Here is an 18,100-nt window from a genome sequence, read left to right as displayed (position 1 = left end):
CTGACAGACATTAGTCTATGTAAATCTCACTAGTTCATATAGAAGATTACAGTGGAGTTCTAAAACATTTTCAGTAATATAGCTCAGAAGTCAGCGAAATTACATAATTTTCACGGACAGAGAAAATAATTGGGACACAGAAGACGGATGGCTGCTGAAATGTTAGAGAGTGTTATTGGGAACGCAGTGAAAATATAATGAGATTAAATGAATATAACACCTCTAAGACTTTAATGTTTTATTCAGAATGCAGGCGTTTGTGTGTGCGCTGACAATCTACAATGATCATTTTCAAGTGGCAAGTAAAATAGGAAATGATAGAACATGCGATAATGTACTTACCACTTGCGGTTGACTTTGATAAGCATCAATCATAATTTGTAATCCCTTCTGAAAATACTTTAAGGCTTCCTCCTTGCAGTGAATCTGTCCCAGGCACATATATTTGGCATGTCCTTCGTCAGGGCAAAGCTCCACGGCCTTCAGCAAGACCTACTGTGGAATTAAGGAACATAAATGGAAAGCACTCACCAGCTTTTAATGAATTGTCAATCTCTTAATTAGGTTAAAAATGTTAAAATTGGTCTGTCCCAAGTAATGGGTAACAAAAACACAACACAACAATTATATTAAATAAAAAAAAAAAAATTAATATATGTAAAAATAAAATACATTTATCCGACTATTTTTCAAATGAGCTGCAATGGAAAGTTTATAGTGTAAGGCAGAGGTTCCCAAACTCGTTTCTCATTGCACCCTAAAGGGGTATTCAATTACTGTAAGTGCCGTTTACTCGTCTGGTCGAAAAAAACGGCACTAATTCGACAGAGGGTATTGAATTGCAGGCGTTTTCTAACGTTTTTGAATCCATTTTCGCCCATGCCGTGTAACTTTTTTTTTTAATGCTGAATCAGCATGGGTGAAAATTGCGTCAAAAACGGGCGAAAATGCCCGCAAATTCGCCAAACCACGTGTATTGGTGGTGAATTCGCCGATACGCTTGGTTTTAGGCAGTGCCGGATTTTTCGACCAGTCAAAAAAATGGCACTAAAAACGGGCAAAAGGTGCAGTTTTTTCGACTGGTCGAAAAAACGGCACTAATTGAATACCCCCCTATAGCTTGATTCTCACCTATACAATCGTCGGACAGTTCTTCCAATTCCGGACCTGTTCATGAGCCATCTTCAGTATGTATGAATGTTTTATCAGAAGAAAACTAGTTGCATCTGAAGATCAGGTGTTATGTGCATCCTACAGTAACAGTTGTCAGATGCGATGGCACAATGTCACACACACCTTGAAGTGTGTACGCACTACTGACTGTTCTGCCTAATACCTTTGCTGCTGGTCCTGCGTTTTCAGCAGACGACTTTAAGAGATGAGGATCACAGGCCGAATGATAGACTGTAAAATCAGCTTATTCAGAGGCAAGTGAAGAAGATGATTATATCAGCGAAACACATTAGGCTGCTTAAATCTTGAGGTACACCTTGGAAATCTATGGAACTGGCTTTTCATATACTTTAATTCAACACAACTGATACCGCCTCAGCAAGTGGCTTGCATCCACGCTTGCACCTCCTTCTGCTAACCTTCATTGCATGTGTGAATCATCCTCCATTTGTTTCGCATCTGCAACACTCCGGTAAACTCAGCGATGCCTACTCCCATATGGGTCTACATAGGCGGCAGTGAAGAGGCCACTACTAATCCAGATATCTCCGCCACACCACTTCATACAAATTAGGAAGGAATGTTTCCTTGCATCAGACTTGATAACAACGCTTTGGAGAGACTCACTCCGCTCTGGAGTTCATATATATCCAAGCGCACCCTTAATCTTCATTTTTGGTGACAATTGCACTATTCCATACCTATGGTTTTATTTTGACATACAGTACTGTGCAAATGTTTTAGGCAGGTGTGGAAAAAATACTGTAAAGTAAGACTGCTTTCAATAATAGAAGTGTTAATATTTTTTTTTAATCAATTATCAAAATGCAAAGTGAATGAACAAACGAGAAATCTGAATCAAATCGATATGTGGTGTGACCACTCTTTGCCTTCAAAACAGCATTAATTCTTCTAGATACACTCGCACAGTTTTTGAAGGAACTCGGCAGGGAAGTTGTTCAAAACATCTTGGAGAACTAACCACAGATCTTCTGTGGATGAAGGCTTGCTTCTGTCTCTTCATGTAATCCCAGACAGACTCAACAATGTTGAGATCAGGGTTCTGTAGGGCCATATCATCACTTCCAGGACTCCTTGCTCTTCTTTACGCTGAACATAGTTATTAATAACATTGGATGTCTGTTTAAGGTTGTTGTACTGCTGCATAATAAATTTGGATCCAATCAGACGCCTCCCTGATGGTATTGCATGATGGATAAGTACCTGCCTGTATTTCTCAGCATTGAAGCACAAAGAAACGGCCAATGTTGAGGACCATAGATGCAGTGGTCGGACAAGGAAAATTAGTGCATCAGATAAAAGACACATAATGCTTACTTCCCTTCGAAATCGAAAGATGTCCAGCAGTGCCATCAGCTCAGAACTGGCAGAAACCAGTGGAACCCAGGTACACCCATACCTTTAATGTGAAAACAAGGCCAAGCGACTCATCTATGCACAAAAACATAGGAACTGGAGTATAGAAACATGGCAGCAGGTGCTCTGGACTGAGGGGTCAAAAATCTAAATATATGGCTGTAGCAGAAGGCAGTTTGCTGGCTGAAGAGCTGGAGAGCGGTACAATAATGAGTGTCTGTGGGCAATAGTGAAGTATAGTGAAGGTTCCTTGCAAGTTTGGCGCTGCATTTCAGCAAATGGAGTTGGGGATTTGGTCAGGATTAATGCTGAGAAATACATGCAGGTACTTATACATCATGCAATACCATCAGGGAGGCTTCTGATTGGCTCCAAATTTATTCTGCATCAGAAAAACGACCCCAAACATACAGCCAATGTCATTAAGAACTATCTTCAGTGTATGAAAGAACAAGGAGTCCTGGAAGTGATATGGCCCCCACAGAGCCCTGATCTCAACATCAAGTCTGTCCGCATCAAGTCTGTCTGATTACATGAAGAGATCGGATTTGAGCAAGCCTACATCCACAGAAGATCTGTGGTTTGGAACAAACTCCCTGTCAAGTTCCTTCAAAAACTGTGTGCAAGTGTACCTAGAAGAATTGATGCTGTATTGAAGGAAAAAGGTGGTCACACCACATATTTATTTTATTTAGATGTCTGTTCTGTTCATTCACTTTGCATTTTGTCCATTGATAAAATAAACCATTAACACTTATTTTTGAAAGCTTCTTACTTTGCAGCATTTTTTCCATACCTGTCTAAAACTTTTGCACAGTACTGTATAGAACTATATTTTATAGGTAATCTGTGTATATTCTTTATGTGCTCCTATATGGAACTCCATAAATAATTTATCATATTTTTACTAAAGAATTTTCTGTAGTCAATATAGATCATTGTTCCATATTGTTTGAGTTATTGCCATTAGATTCATCAGTCCATATTAACCAACATGCCTATTGGTCATTGTACAATAATTTGTCCCACTGATAAGTACCTGGGTATAAATAGGTTACAGCAGCTTGCCCGTTCTTGGGGGTAATTGAGAGTTGATCGCAGCAGCAAATTTGTTAGCAGTTGGGGAAAAAACATGTGCACTGCAGGTCTGGCAGATATAAAGTGCAGAGAGAGTTAGATTTGGGTGGGTTATTTTGTTTCTGTGCAGGGTAAATACTGGCTGCTTTATTTTTACACTGCAATATAGATTTCAGTTTCAACACACCCCACCCAAATCTAACTCTCTCTGCACATGTTATATCTGCCCCCCTCCCCCCGGTGCACATGGTTTAGCCCAATTGCTAACAAATTTGCTGCTGCGATCAACTCTGAAGTAGGCCCCTTGTTCTTGTGCCTTTTTGGGGGGGGGAGTATGCTTCCCTGACGGTCCTACTGGTGAATTTTCCCTGTAATGTTTAATATGCATGCAAGCCTCTGTGGCAGCTGTCACTAATCTATTATATTATGGTCACCATCAGTATTAAGCAACATCCTAGTGCCAAGATTTCACGGTCAGGAAAAGTTGTAATACCAGGGTTGCCCTCCAGGCAGCAGCACGATCTGCGAATACCTAGGTCTGGACCTGCCAAACACAGTCTAGGAAAACCACCATACTGTAGGTACTGTCCAGAATCCACTGGAGCAGCTTTGAAAAGTGCTGCTTAGTAAATTTAGCCCCAAGTCTCTCCTCTCAAATGTGCTACAGTATTCGCATGGGGGGTAAAAAAAAAGAAAGAAAAAATAAAAATCTAGATATGAAACTAACACAACAAATACAATATATACTTAAAGATAATAACATGTTTTCCATAAACCATTTGTTTTTTTGTTTTAGATTTACAGCATTTGTTCTCTTGCTGTCAGATTATTAACATTAGTACAAATCAATACTTTGTTACTGCATTTACTACAAAGGTTCAAAAGGATATTTGTTCTGCTTTCTCTGCGTTCCCCAGCTCCATGCAGATGTTCCCCATCATATCCAGGATCTCAAGGTTGCTGGGCTCCATATCCAGGGCTCTCTGACAAAATAGCTGGGCCATCTCCAAATTACAGCTGTCCAAATACTCTTCCGTCTGGGGACAAAACGCAATTATGAAATTAAGAGATGGTTATAATAATAGGCAAACACAGGGGGTGAGGTTGCCCAGAAACCCTCCTCCTTTTGGCAAGTGGCTCAAATTCCAACAATAATAGCAATGGTATATAATATGCAGTGCCGTAACTAGACATTTTAGTGCTGTGTGCAAGAAACGGCATCGGCGCCCCTCCCTCAACGCAAACCGGCGGCAGTGCGCGCCGTAGGCGCGTGCAAAAATATAGGGGCGTGGCTTCACGGGAAAGGGGTGTGGCCACACAATAATACCAATTCATATAATGGTGCACAGTAGTCTCCATTATTCAAATTACGCTGCACAGTAGCGCCACTACAGCAGGTAGAGCCCCTTTTACACATTACGGCAGACAGCGTCCTCTTTTCACACATTACGGCAGACAATGTCCCCTTTTTACACATTATGGCAGACAGCGTCCCCCTTTTTTACACATTACGGCAGACAGTGCCCCCTTTTTACACAATACGGCAGACAGTGTCCCTCTTTTACACGTTACGGCAGACAGCGTCTCCTTTTTTACACATTACGCAGAGAGCGTCCCCCTTTTACACATTATGGCAGGCAGAGTCCCCCTTTCCACCTTTAACACAGTACGGCAGCCAGTCCTCCGTACAACCCCCCCCCCCCCCCCTCTCCTACCCTTAGGGTGTAGTGTAGTGTTGTGAAGTGTACTGTGATGTAGTGTAATATAGTGTAGTGTAATGTAGTGAAGTGTAGTGTAATATAGTGTAGTGAAGTCACTTACGTGCTGTTGCGGGCGGCGACTTCAGCAGCAGGAGTCTGGTGGGCGGCAGCGGCTTCCGTATTGCAGGGGAGGGGGGCCGGGCTGACGCTGGGCCATTGAGAAGGCTGCACAGACGCCGCAGCGGCTTGAAAACTTCCTCTGAACTTGAAGCCGCCCGCCTGTGTCCAGCTGAAGCTGGACACAGGCGGGCGGGCGGCGGCGGCTTCAAGTTCAGAGGAAGTTGCGGAACACAAGTGGGCGGGTGGCGGCGGGACACGGTAGTGTCAAGGTGGGCGGGCAGCGGCTTCAGAGGGACACGGGCGGGCGGCCCCTCGCACTGCCCACTTCCACTAACAGCAGAAGGGGAGTGCGGGGATGCATCTAAATCCGGGACACTTGCCTGCCTTTCTGGGGTCCAGAAGAGTCACCCGATTTTGCAGGAGCCTCCCAGCCGTTCCAGGAGGGTAGGCAATTCTGGTTTGACCTTTTCCAACAACCTATACTATAGACCATCAACAGAGTTAACTATTAATACTGTATTCCATACAGCATATAAATAAAAAACATTTACATTAATGTCCAGGGTCATTACTAGGTTCTTCATCCGCTTCACCAGACTCCCGAACTTGCTGCAATGTTCCACAGAGTGGGAGATTGTGGACTGCATTGGGAAACCTTCCTCTACAAATCCTGCATTTGCCACTGATGATAATGATAACATTAAGGGGTTTAGTAAATGCTCTGTCATTATTTCAATGTATGAACATTGCTGTGATGTATGTAGGAGAATTATATATTATAATAATACAAAACACATTTACACAGTGTTTGGGTGAAGATGTACCATTCTGAGAGAGACAATTTGGAAGTCTGATGTCCCCTTTATAGGTCTCCAAAACCTCTGTGCTATCCTTGTGGCCAACATTCATTGAGCCATAAATCAGACTGGGGAGAAGGCGGCTGATACTTCCCACACGGGCCGCCCAGTAGAATCAGTAGGCCACGCAATCCTAGACAAACCATATTCGGTGATACAGTAAGGCAGGCAAGGGGATAAGCTTCCAAAGTGGCCCCACACGGGTGACAGAAATGGAGAGATTGGTTGCCCTGCATTCAGAAAAGCTCAAGCCGAACGGGCTACTGGTGATGTTGTCAGCTGACTCTGTGCACGGAGAGATAGCCATTTTCTGCCTGATAATTAACAAACTGATTTTGAATGGATCATACTAAAGCATGGAGCTTAATTAGTGCCACACATGGGAAATCAAACCTATTTGTTGATATTAACAGCATAAAAGACATGTACACACCCAGCATAAGAACTCTATGGACATATGGGGGGTCATTCCGACCTGATAGCTCGCTGCAGTTTATCGCAGCGATCGGGTCGGATGTGCGCATGTGCCGCAGTGTGCCGGCGCATGCCAGACGGCCGAAGGCCGTCTGACAAGCAGAGGTGGTCGCTGGGCGGGATTGGGCTGGGCGGCGGCGTTAAGCCGCTGTTTAAGGGGCGCCGTTCTGCCAACGCAGGCATGGCCGGACCGTTGGGGGGGGGGGGGGCGCAGCGACGATCAACTCCCAGCCAGCCGCAGGAGCTGCACTGGTCGGGAGTTACTCCACAAATATAAAAGCATCACCGCTGTGCGATGCTTTTGTATTTGTGCGGGAGGGGCCGGACCGACATGCGGGGCGGACTAGCCCTGTGCTGGGCGTACCCCCGCATGTCAGGGAAGATGATCGTAGCTGTGCTAAATTTAGCACAGCTACGATCAACTTGGAATGACCCCCATGGACAGTAAGAAAGCAGGAACATAGCCAAGACTAACTACAGTGCATCCGTAAAGTATTCACAGCACTTCACTTTTTCCACATTTTGTTATGTTACAGCCTTATTCCAAAATGGAATAATTTCATTTTTTTCCTCAAAATTCTACACACAATACCCCATGCATGACAACGTGAAAGTTTTTTTGTGATATTTGCAAATTTATCAAAAATAAAAATAAATCACATGTACATAAGTATTCACAGCCTTTGCTCATACTTTGTTGATGCACCTTTGGCAGCAATTATAGCCTCAAGTCTCTTTGAATATGATGCCAAAAGCTTGGCACACCTATCTTTGGGCAGTTTCACCCATTCCTCTTTGCAGCACCTCTCAAGCTCCATCGGGGTGGATGGGAAGCATCGGTGCACAGCCCGTTTCAGATCTCTCCAGAGATGTTTAATCGGATTCAAGTCTGTGCTCTGGCTTTGCCACTCAAAGACATTCACAGAGTTGTCCTGAAGCCACTCCTTTGATATCTTGGCTGTGTTTAGAGTCATTGTCCTGCTGAAAGATGAAACGTCTCCCCAGTCTGAGGTCAAGTGCACTCTGGAGAAGGATTCCATCCGGGATGTGTCTGTACATTGCTGCATTCATCTTTCCCTCTATCCTGACTAGTCTCCCAGTTCCTGCCGCTGAATAACATCCCCACAGCACGATGCTGCCACCACCATGCTTCACTGTAGGGATGGTACTGACCTGGTGAGGAGCGGTGCCTTGTTTCCTCCAAACATAAGGCCTGGCATTCATGCCAAAGAGTTCAATCTTTGTCTCATCAGACCAGAGAATTTGGTTTCCCATGGTCTGAGAGTCCTTCAGGTGCATTTTGGCAAACTCCAGGCGGACCGACATGTGCTTTTTACTAAGGAATGGCTTTCGTCTGGCCTCTCTACCATACAGGCCTGATTGGTGGATTACTGCAGAGATGGTTGTCCTTCTGGAAAGTTATCTTCTATCCACAGAAGAATGCCATAGCTCTGACAGAGTGACCATCGGGTTCTTGGTCACCTTCGTGACTTAGGCCCTTCTCCCCCGATCTCTCAGTTTAAATGGCCGGCCAGCTCAAGGAAGAGTCCTGGTGGTTCCGAACTTCTTCCATTTACGGATGATGGAGGCTACTGTGCTCATTGGGACCTTCAAAGCAGCAGATATTTTTCTGTACCCTTCCCCAGATTTGTGCCTCGAGACAATCCTGTCTCGGAGGTCTACAGTCAATTCCTTTGACTTCATGCTTGGTTTGTGCTCAAACATGCACAGTCAAGTGTGGGACCTTATATAGACAGGTGTGTGACTTTCCAAACCACGTCCAATCAACTGAATTTACCACAGGTGGACTCCAATTAAGCTGTAGGAACATTTCAAGGATGATAATTGGAAACAGGATGCACCTGAGCTCAATTTTGAGCTTCATGGCAAAGGCTGTGAACACTTATGTACATGTGATTTCTTAGTTTTTTATTTTTAATAAATTTGCACACACACAAAAAAAAAAAAAATCACAAAAAGAATTTTAAAGGGAAAAAATTCATTTATTCCATTTTGGAATAAGGCTGTAAAATAACAAAATGTAGAAAAAGTGAAGCGCTGTGAATACTTTCTGGATGCACTGTACTAGTAGTAGTCAGACACTCTTGGGGTGTGTGTTTCATAAGTGGTCCGTCTCCCTTTGGCGTGAACCTTTAGGCACTATGTACTGGATTATTCTAAAAGATCTGTGTCCAACTAATCAGGGGATACATAGATCAGTTGTGCTCATCAAATCAGACCCTGACACAATAGGATGCTAGCGATGGGACAGACATGTTTACTTGGGATATATAGTGTTGACAGTAAAGTAAATTGCTCAAATACATATCTGGGGGTAAATTTACTAAGATGGGAGTTCTATTTCAGATGGGATGTTGCCCATAGTAACCAATTAGATACCAGATATTATCTTCTAGAAGGTGCTAGATAAATGAGAAGTAGGACCCGATTGGTTGCTATGGGTAACATCCCATCTAAAATAGAACTCCCATCTTAGTCAATTTACCCCCTGGTAAATAATTAAGGGTTGGGATCGGGTGACACGCGTTTGGGAACCCATCGGTCATCATGCCGACGCCAGGATCCCGAGCTTTAGATTGCGCCAGGATGGGGGGGGGGGGGGGGGGGGGGGGGGATAGATACCAGTCACATAACCACATCCCCTAATTAATGTGCCCTTAAAGAGTGTTGTTCAAACGGAGATCTAAATTGCAATGAAAAATTAAAGCGGCCAGTATTTACCCTGCACAGAAACAATATAACTCCCGAACATCTAACTCTCTCTGCACGTTATATCTGCCCCACCTGCAGTTCAACATGGTTTTGCCCAAATGCTAACTTTTTTGGTTTGCTAACAACTCTGAATAACCCCCATAAACCTCCTTCAAGCAAGACCCTCTCACCTTTCCCTGTCTGGTATTACCCAGTGTTGTTTTATTACTGTTTTGTCTCCAACAGTAAAGCACAGTAGAATATGTGGGCACTAATCAAGTCATTTATGAAATTTTTTAAATACTTCTATTCAAGGAATGAGTAAATAAAAACTGTTTACATTAAAACATGGTAGAACCAACATTACAATTAACATATTGTTCTCTTTGTATTGTATTGCAGCCGAGAACAATATTATTATTATTATTTACCAGTTATTTATATAGCGCACACATATTCCGTAGCGCTTTAGATAGAATATTTGGCCATTCACATCAGTCCCTGCCCCAGTGGAGCTTACAATCTATATTTCATACCACATGTACACGCACACATATTCACAATAGGGTTAATTTTGTTGGGAGCCAATTAACCTACCAGTATATTTTTGGATTGTGGGAGGAAACCGGAGTACCCGGGAAAAACCCACGCAAGTACGGGGAAAATATACAAACTCCACACAGTTAGGGCCATGGTGGGAATTGAACCCATGACCTCAGTGCTGTGAGGCAGTAATGCTAACCATCACACCATCCGTACTGCCCCAACAATAGATGAAGGGCTTATGCTAATAAACCATGGTGTGCCTAGGCGCAGCAGAGAAGCCTAGATAAGCGTGGCTCTATCTGTACAAGAAAGGGCCCATGAATACTGGACAGTAACTGAACCATACAGCGAGGTACATATTGTAGTAACAACCAAACAAATTTGATCATACAAAACAATACATATAAGGTACATAGGTATTAGAAAGGAAAAGTGCTACATTATGTAAATACTAAAATTCATCATCACACCCAGTATACAAAATAATAGCTATAGAAAACATAGGGGCCCAAGTGATACAACTCATTGCGTATGATAAATGGTACTCCAGCCAATCAGCTACCAACCGTCATGACAGGTGTGTGCTGATTGGCTGGAGCACCACTTATCAGACGCAACGAGTTTTAGCATCCACTGGTGATGTTGGGCAAGCACTAATTACATGATAGACAAACAAAAGTTTGCTTGCTTGCTCGGAGTGTGGGCGTCACCATGTTTGCCTGGATCAGCTGACCACCAATGTAAATTCAGTTTCTGGTTCTCGGACCATTCTACGTCCAGCTAACCCTATAAAGGGACTTTCTGTAGTCCTGCCATTTTGCCAGTGCAACAAGTCTCACAGCCCTCAGCATGAGCCCTGTTTCTGTGCTCCTTAGCGTGTTATCGCCAAGTCTACTATTTTGGATACCTGTCCCAGTCTTGTGTCCAGTTCTTGTTTCAATGGTCCTAGCCCAAGGTCCAGTACCACTAGTACCTGTGTAGTAGTAACATTGTGCAGGATTTCAGCCGAGAATGCACGCATTTTTAAAACGGCAATCATTTACAAGGCAAACCCAACCTGGTACATTCGTGCATTCTTGGCCAAAATCCTGCACCTCCGGCAAACTCGGACCCTATTACATTTACCAGCTTGTTTGGATCTCACGGGACCTGGGCCAATAGGGGATTCCCTCTTACCATCAGTAACCGCCTGCTACTGACTCCACTTATCCGTAGTGAGTGGGTACTTTGCTGCCACCACCAGGTCCTACCACTAGCCATGGAAACACTTGCTGCTGTGTATGCGTAGACAAGCTGCCAACAATGCTTCTAACTGGGGTCGGCTGATTCCCACTGGTCCATCCCCTGGACCAATCCCTGCATGGTAGTTGGCAGAGTGCGGAGCTTGGAGACGCTGGACTCAACCCAGAACAGCCGGAGAACGGGATAGCATTTGTCGCATTCTTGTTGGTCGCAAGATGAAAAGCAGTGGTCTTGCAGGCAAAATGTTTATTGCTCAAATAGTCTTAAAAGACTAGCATTGTTCAGACGGTACAGCATACAGAGGTTCATAGCAGTACAACACAGAAGGTATATCTCTCAGGGCTCACAGACCTTGTTATCCTAATCAACACAATACCACAGGTGGTAGCTTCACCCTATGGTTTTTACCCAATCAACTTAAGTTCATGTGCCTTACATACCCAAGGCATGCTCACCTTTAAGATTGTCCCCAATGGACAGTGAAGAGTGTTCAGTCCTCTGTGTCTAAGGCCACCTGCAATGTTAATAACAGCCCAGGTGCCGGCATGTCTGGGGTGGGAAAAAAGTTCCCGCCAAAACAACCTTCCAAGAATCTGCTAATGAACCCAGTTCACCATCTCTTACCTGAATCAGAGACCCAAGATGGGCAGACAAGATACCCTGGCAGGGTTTCCTGGCCAAAGAAAAGAACCTACAGTATTTGGAGATCCCTGAAGCCACTTAGCTGGCTGTGTTGCCTATCTTTCTCTCTAGCTTCCATGCCCTCTCATGGAGGAGGCTGCAGGGAAAGGCTCCATTTCACTGGGAGGGGCCAGGGGGATCCAGCAGCACAGAGGGAACTCTGGATTTCCCCTAGACCACCGAGGATGCAAGCAAGTGCATACTCTCTTAAAATACATTGATACAGAATACACTTTAACATACATATTTTATGCCTGATTCACTGCACAAAGCTTTAACTACCACAGCACTGCAGCTTGGGACCCGCGCTCCCAGCACAGTGCTCCACATACATTTAAAACTCATGTATACATTTTATTTTATTTAAAACACTTCTGTGTTTTATTTTATACATGGTATCCAGCAATCAGTGGTGTGCTCCCCTTCCAGAGCCACAGCCTAAGAAGCTCCTGGGGCTGGCGGCATATCTGACCATTGGTGCAGTACCTCACTGTATGTTATTCTGTTAACTGGCCACAGGCATTGGTGCACTGGGGTGCCAAGGCCAAGGTGCACGTACCCCAGCGGATGTTTGCAAGCAGTGCCCCTGATGCAGTGTATGAGGGTTACTAGGTGCCTTGCCGCAGCCTCCGGAGGTGATCTGTGGCTGCAGCACCTCACATAGCCCAGCAACAATGCACTTTGAGCCAGAAGTCCTGGTCCCCCAGCGGCAGTTCAGCTCAGACCTTCCCCGTTCAACGCAATGGGGGTAAATCTGATTGTCTGCCAGCAGTGCTTGAGGCTTCCCCTGTTCCCTAGCGTGCAGCCATTTAACCTGCTGCCATTAAGTATTAGGGACCTGGGAGCTAAGCGCCAGGACAATGGCACTCAACACACCAACAGTACCCTGTTGTAGACACACGCGACAGGATGCAATGGCGTCCGAGTTTAACGGAATTGCGGGATGCCGGCCAAACTCTGACTTTTTTTTAAAGCGGCAATCATTTACAAGGCTTGGTTTTGCTTTGTAAATGACTGCCGCTTAAAAAAAACATCCGAGATCAGCCAGCATCCCGCACCTCCAGCAAACACGGATGCCATTACATCCTGCCATGGGGGTTAACCAACAGCAGTGCCGCGGCCGCTGGAGAGGATCCAGGGCTACGGAACACCAAAGACAATTTTAAAAATACAATTTAAAACAAACAGCGCTTAGCGCTGGTAACAAATCAAACCTGGCGCCTATTCTTTAATTTAAATTGATAGGTCCATTTAAAAATGGTGCCACAGATTCACTGGGCTCGTCACCTTACTTGTGGTGCACACTGAGTAATCTATGGGTTACAAACTTTGTTAATACTAATTTCCTTGACAACTTTGCACAAATTTATAATATTATCATTATAAATAAGCCTAACATCCTTTACATCCAAATGCAAAACCAACTGCAGCTGTTTAATGACATGACTGGAATAAGGATAGGCGTCAAGTCGTGCCAACTGTCACGATATTACTATAAAAGGAGGAACACTGATCTGGTAAAAGAAACTGAACCATTACTTGTTGCACCCTTCAATGAAATGTCATATAAACTAATAACTGTATTCAGAATATACAGAACCAATCCAACCTGCCCACCACTGTGGCTCCAATTTGCATCTGTAAATATGTGGCTAATTCAGGTTGGACAGCATAAGAGATCAAACGCGCAGTTTCCCGATAATCGGGAAACTGCGCCCGCGCAGAACCCATTCTGCAAATGTGCAGACCGGGTCTTGCAATCGCATCGCAGTACTGGGAACACCTCTGCCTGAGTGACAGGCACAGGCGCTCGGGGTGAGGGACAACAGACAGTTGTAGTAAATGGAGTGCAATCTATGGAGGGAAATGTTACCAGTGGAGTACCCCAGGGATCTGTACTTGGTCCAGTTCTCTTTAATATCTTTGTTGGTGACATTGCAGATGGTATTGAAGGGAAGGTATGCCTTTTTGCAGATGATACAAAGATATGCAACAGGGTAGACACACCGGGAGGGGTAAAACAAATGATTGATGACCTAGGTAGGCTTGAGAAATGGTCAAGAACGTGGCACCTACAGTTTAATGCTAAAAAATGCAAAATCATGCACTTGGGTCTCAAAAACCCAAAGGCTAAATATAGTATCAAGGGTACTATAATGTAAACTACTGAGGAGGAAAGGGATTTAGGAGTCACTATTTCAAGTGACTTGAAGGCAGGAAAGCAATGCAACAAAGCAATGAGAAAGGCAAGTCAGATGCTTGGTTGCATAGGGAGAGGAGTGTCAAAGTCAGAAAAATGTCTCTATGCACGTTGCCATATTTGCACCGCACACTGGTCCGCGCTGCGCATGCGTACGCTCTCCCGTGAAGGCGCATACCCGCAATAGCGTGCACTCGCAGGCGCGGTATGCGTATTTACGGTAGAGTTTATGTAGTCGTAGCGTGCGACTCATTCGTTACATATTTTCATAATTAATGTAGTTTGTAGATCATGATCCCTTTAATGGTTTCTGAAAGTTTAGTTAACATAGAACGTCCCTGAACGGAGGAATCCCTCTTTGTATGGTACGAAGGGTCTAACAGGAATCATATAGCAGTGTTTGGTACCCATCGGAAGAGTATTTAATTAGCAATATTCCGGTGTTGGTCTGGAGCGTATTAATCGCTCGTGCGAATAGTTATGGACATAAGAAGTTTATGTCCATTTCTGGTATTTACACATACTCAGGTATGCGGCGGGAAACCTAGTTCCCCACCCACCTGAGCTGTTTGAAATCGTCACAGCCCACCTGTATGAATCACCCTATGACCTTTTGTTATGATACAGGGCCGAATTCCGACGTCCAATGGACAATGGGATTGTAGGGACTATGAGATTGCATTGTGTGTGGCATAAATAGGCAGGCCGACCATATCCAACTTCACTCTCTCATCAACGGTTGTCTGCTGATAATCGGGAGCTGGATATCGAGGCGCATGCGATCATACCCTTTGTGCGTAAGTTTTCTCTCCGTAGTCATTGTCTTACTGTGAGCCAATTTCTCTCATCTCTCTCCACTTCTCTCTCTCTCCCTCTTTCTCGTTTCTCTCACATCTCCCCTAGACTAGTATTGAATCGTATTAGATAGTATTGTATTTTGGTTAGGAAGTCTCTGTTATATTGTAGTGTATCATTTGTACTGTTATCCCCTTTTACAAGTATATTAGATATAATACAGTTAATAGGCTTTGGACCCTAAACCAGTATCTGTGTATTTTCTATAGTGTTAAGTGTTCACTTGAGCGTCGGTGACGCTCAAGCAGCTTTGTAGTTAGTCAGGTTACACAAGGTTGCACTTACACCCTGTATTCACATTAAGTTATTCTGTGTATTTCATTGGTATAAGGTTTAAACATTAAGGTATAGCGTTGTGAGCGTCTGCGCCGCTGGTGACCTCCTCGTGGTCTCGAGCGTATGCTACGCCATAGCGAATCATTACTCTAGTCATAACCAATAACGTGTCCTGTGATCACTGGGCCGTGAGCGAACGTGACGCTTGAGCGTCTCGCCTACGGCGGAGCGATCGTTACGCAAATAGCGTACCCTTACGGTACTTCTTAAGCAAACAGCGTACAGTGTTCTTAGACTTCACAAAGGGTTGTTTATACGACAAAGGAATTTAGCATTGTCAATTGGGGACTCGTCCTATCCTTCTCATATCTGCACTAGGTAGATCAGCAGACATTATCCCCCCAGCAAAGGGTGGGAGGTTGTCTCGCAGTGCTGACGGGATAAGCGTCTGCTTCGCTTAGATAAAGAGTGCTGAAGGAATCCGGGAACCGGAAGTAAGAACAAAACGCTTGTGTCTTTTTAAAACTGTTTTATTTCTCTTCTGTCTTGCGTATACACGCACGCATACATATATATCTGCATTTCTTTTTCAAATTTCGTATATCACTATTCCTGTTTGCCAATTTTTATAGTTGATAGAAAGTGCTAAAAGAGATTTGCTGTTATTTCATAGTAGAGGTAATAGTTAAAGTATAGACCAACACACGGCTTGTCTGGGAGACAAGGCAGTCAGTGTGGTGTGCGGTAGATGATCAGGGATCATCTACATTGATAAAAATAGAAATTGTGTTACGGTGGATCTTTGTTTTGCGTACACGTGTCCCTAACAAAAGACTTGCGTACGCAATCCAAAGGCAGACGCACGCAGCGTACATTACGCAACGTAGCGTCCGGTTACGCCCACGTAGCTCAAAGTCACGAAAAAGGTGAATTAGCGCAAAGCGATAATTAACGCAAAGGCGATAAGTAACGCACAGCGGTAGATAACGCGAAGCGGTAAATAACGCAAATCTATTTTTGGAAAAATCTGAAATTTAGTTTAACAGATCCTGCTCCTAATTGGTAACACAGTTGGACTGAAGAAAAATTTCTGCGCAGAAATAGATATAGAAACAAAAGTGTACATGTGTTGAGTGAGTGTGTTTTTATCACATAAGTTTATATAACTTAGAGGTTGAACCAAAAGGAAAGTCGGGTACTCGTCAAGGGACATACGTGTAAGTGACATATACGGTGGCTAGGGAGGCATCCCTGGTTAAATAATATTTGAGCATTAGAGTATAGCGGGTCATAAGGTAACAAGACCAGGAGGTCACAAGGTACTAAAAGGTCCGCTATAAAGGTACAAGAGGCACAACGCCTGGGGTGTTGGTGCAGAACCCATATAGGCCATAAGCTCATGCTGAAGGAATCGCGGCCGGAAACATCGATTCCATTAAATCTCTCAGTACATAACAGGTAGTGCTTATGTACTGAACGATTGGACCGCACGTAATTGTGTGCAGTAGTTAGTAATCTGACCTAATACCATTAGAGTAAAGTGGTCACAAACGCTATTTGTACATTCTGACGTGATTTGTGTAATTTTTTATTTTTAAAGGGAAGTTCGCTGGTCACTCAGGAACTATCTAACAACCCCACCTTTACTGGAAAGAGTAAGTGTCCTGCGGGTAACCCTCATATGTTCCAGTAAACCGAAGGTTCTTTTGGTAGGGCCCTGTATCGAGTACGCCAGCACCACGTCGGTGTGATCAGGTCGTATTGGTCGAGGTGGGCGAGTGAGTGGGGTACTCGGTAAACCGCCACCGCCGGCCTATTTTTGAATAATTTGGTTTGCTGTAAGGGTTCGCTGAAGACCGTGATTTAAAGATCAACAGGAGTAGTAAGCAACACCTGCAGACTATGGGGGCCAGTTGTTCAGGTAGGGGGCGATCAACCTCGGTTCGGGTTGATTCAGAGAACCGACCAGTCGGGTCGGCAAGATACATCATGTGTGAAAAATACGGTAGTCACACAGAGGTTTTATGTGATGAATGGGAGAGAATGACTGTACAAGACAGGGACAAATTCCCAAGAATAGGTAGCTTCAGTCCAGAAGTGTTACAAAATTTAAGGAGGAGGATATGTCTCATAAAATCAACAAAGAGACGAATTCAGCATCATGATTATTTACAGTTATGGCACCAGGAAGGTGAGATACAGAGAGGTTTGGCTCTGGCGGCGGGATCTGGGGCAGTAAGGAAACTGATAGCCACAGCTCCTCCTCCACCATATATAGCAGGAGAGAAGTTGATTGCGGAGAGAAACGCACTGGGTTGTAAAACACAAACACTTAGTAACCCTGTAAATGTAAATGATGGTAACCAAGTAACTCATGCAATTATTAACCCGTGCAAGTTGTACCCTGTTTTGAACTTTCCTCAGGAATGTGATCAAGAAGACGATTCAGCAACAATTTCAGCTCTCTCTCTTGCGGCCACCATAGCAGAGACCACAGTAGGCACAGCAACACCCACGAGATTAGCGAAAGCCCCTAGCGGAGGGATAGGTGAGGTCGTGTCAACAGGTAAGTACGGCACCATGCACTACACTGAAACAATTGTACCACAACAAGCAGTAGAATCTACACAGGAAGAGGCTGTTAGAATTGCTCCTGTAAGGGTAATAGCAGTTCCCAATGGAAAAACAGATGTGTCTGGAGCCACTCCCATAAGGAACATTGCCATGTACACTCCATTTTCCAGAATGGAATTAAGAACAATAGTGTCCGAATTTCCTGACCCCAGGAAGGACTTAGTTGCTAGCCAAAA

The 18,100-nt window shown here is 44.3% G+C and overlaps 1 protein-coding gene across 3 annotated transcripts in view; it reads right to left on the bottom strand.

Annotated features, from left to right (window-relative positions):
* The window catches only part of LOC134927261 (uncharacterized), a 989,775-nt gene that overhangs the window by 956,720 nt on the left and 14,955 nt on the right, over window positions 1–18,100 (bottom strand). For all 3 annotated transcript variants that reach the window (XM_063921470.1, XM_063921471.1, XM_063921469.1), the window contains exons 3-4: window positions 4,518–4,664; window positions 343–492 (exon numbers count right to left, since the gene is read on the bottom strand). In XM_063921470.1, the coding sequence (XP_063777540.1) occupies window positions 343–492; window positions 4,518–4,664 (297 nt within the window). The remainder of the gene's footprint in view (window positions 1–342; window positions 493–4,517; window positions 4,665–18,100) is intronic.

This window comes from Pseudophryne corroboree, chromosome 5 (assembly GCF_028390025.1).
Source record: "Pseudophryne corroboree isolate aPseCor3 chromosome 5, aPseCor3.hap2, whole genome shotgun sequence".
In the NCBI taxonomy this organism is placed as follows: Eukaryota; Metazoa; Chordata; class Amphibia; order Anura; family Myobatrachidae; genus Pseudophryne; species Pseudophryne corroboree.
Note: the sequence above shows the minus strand (reverse complement) of the source record. Positions and strands in the feature narration are given on the sequence as shown.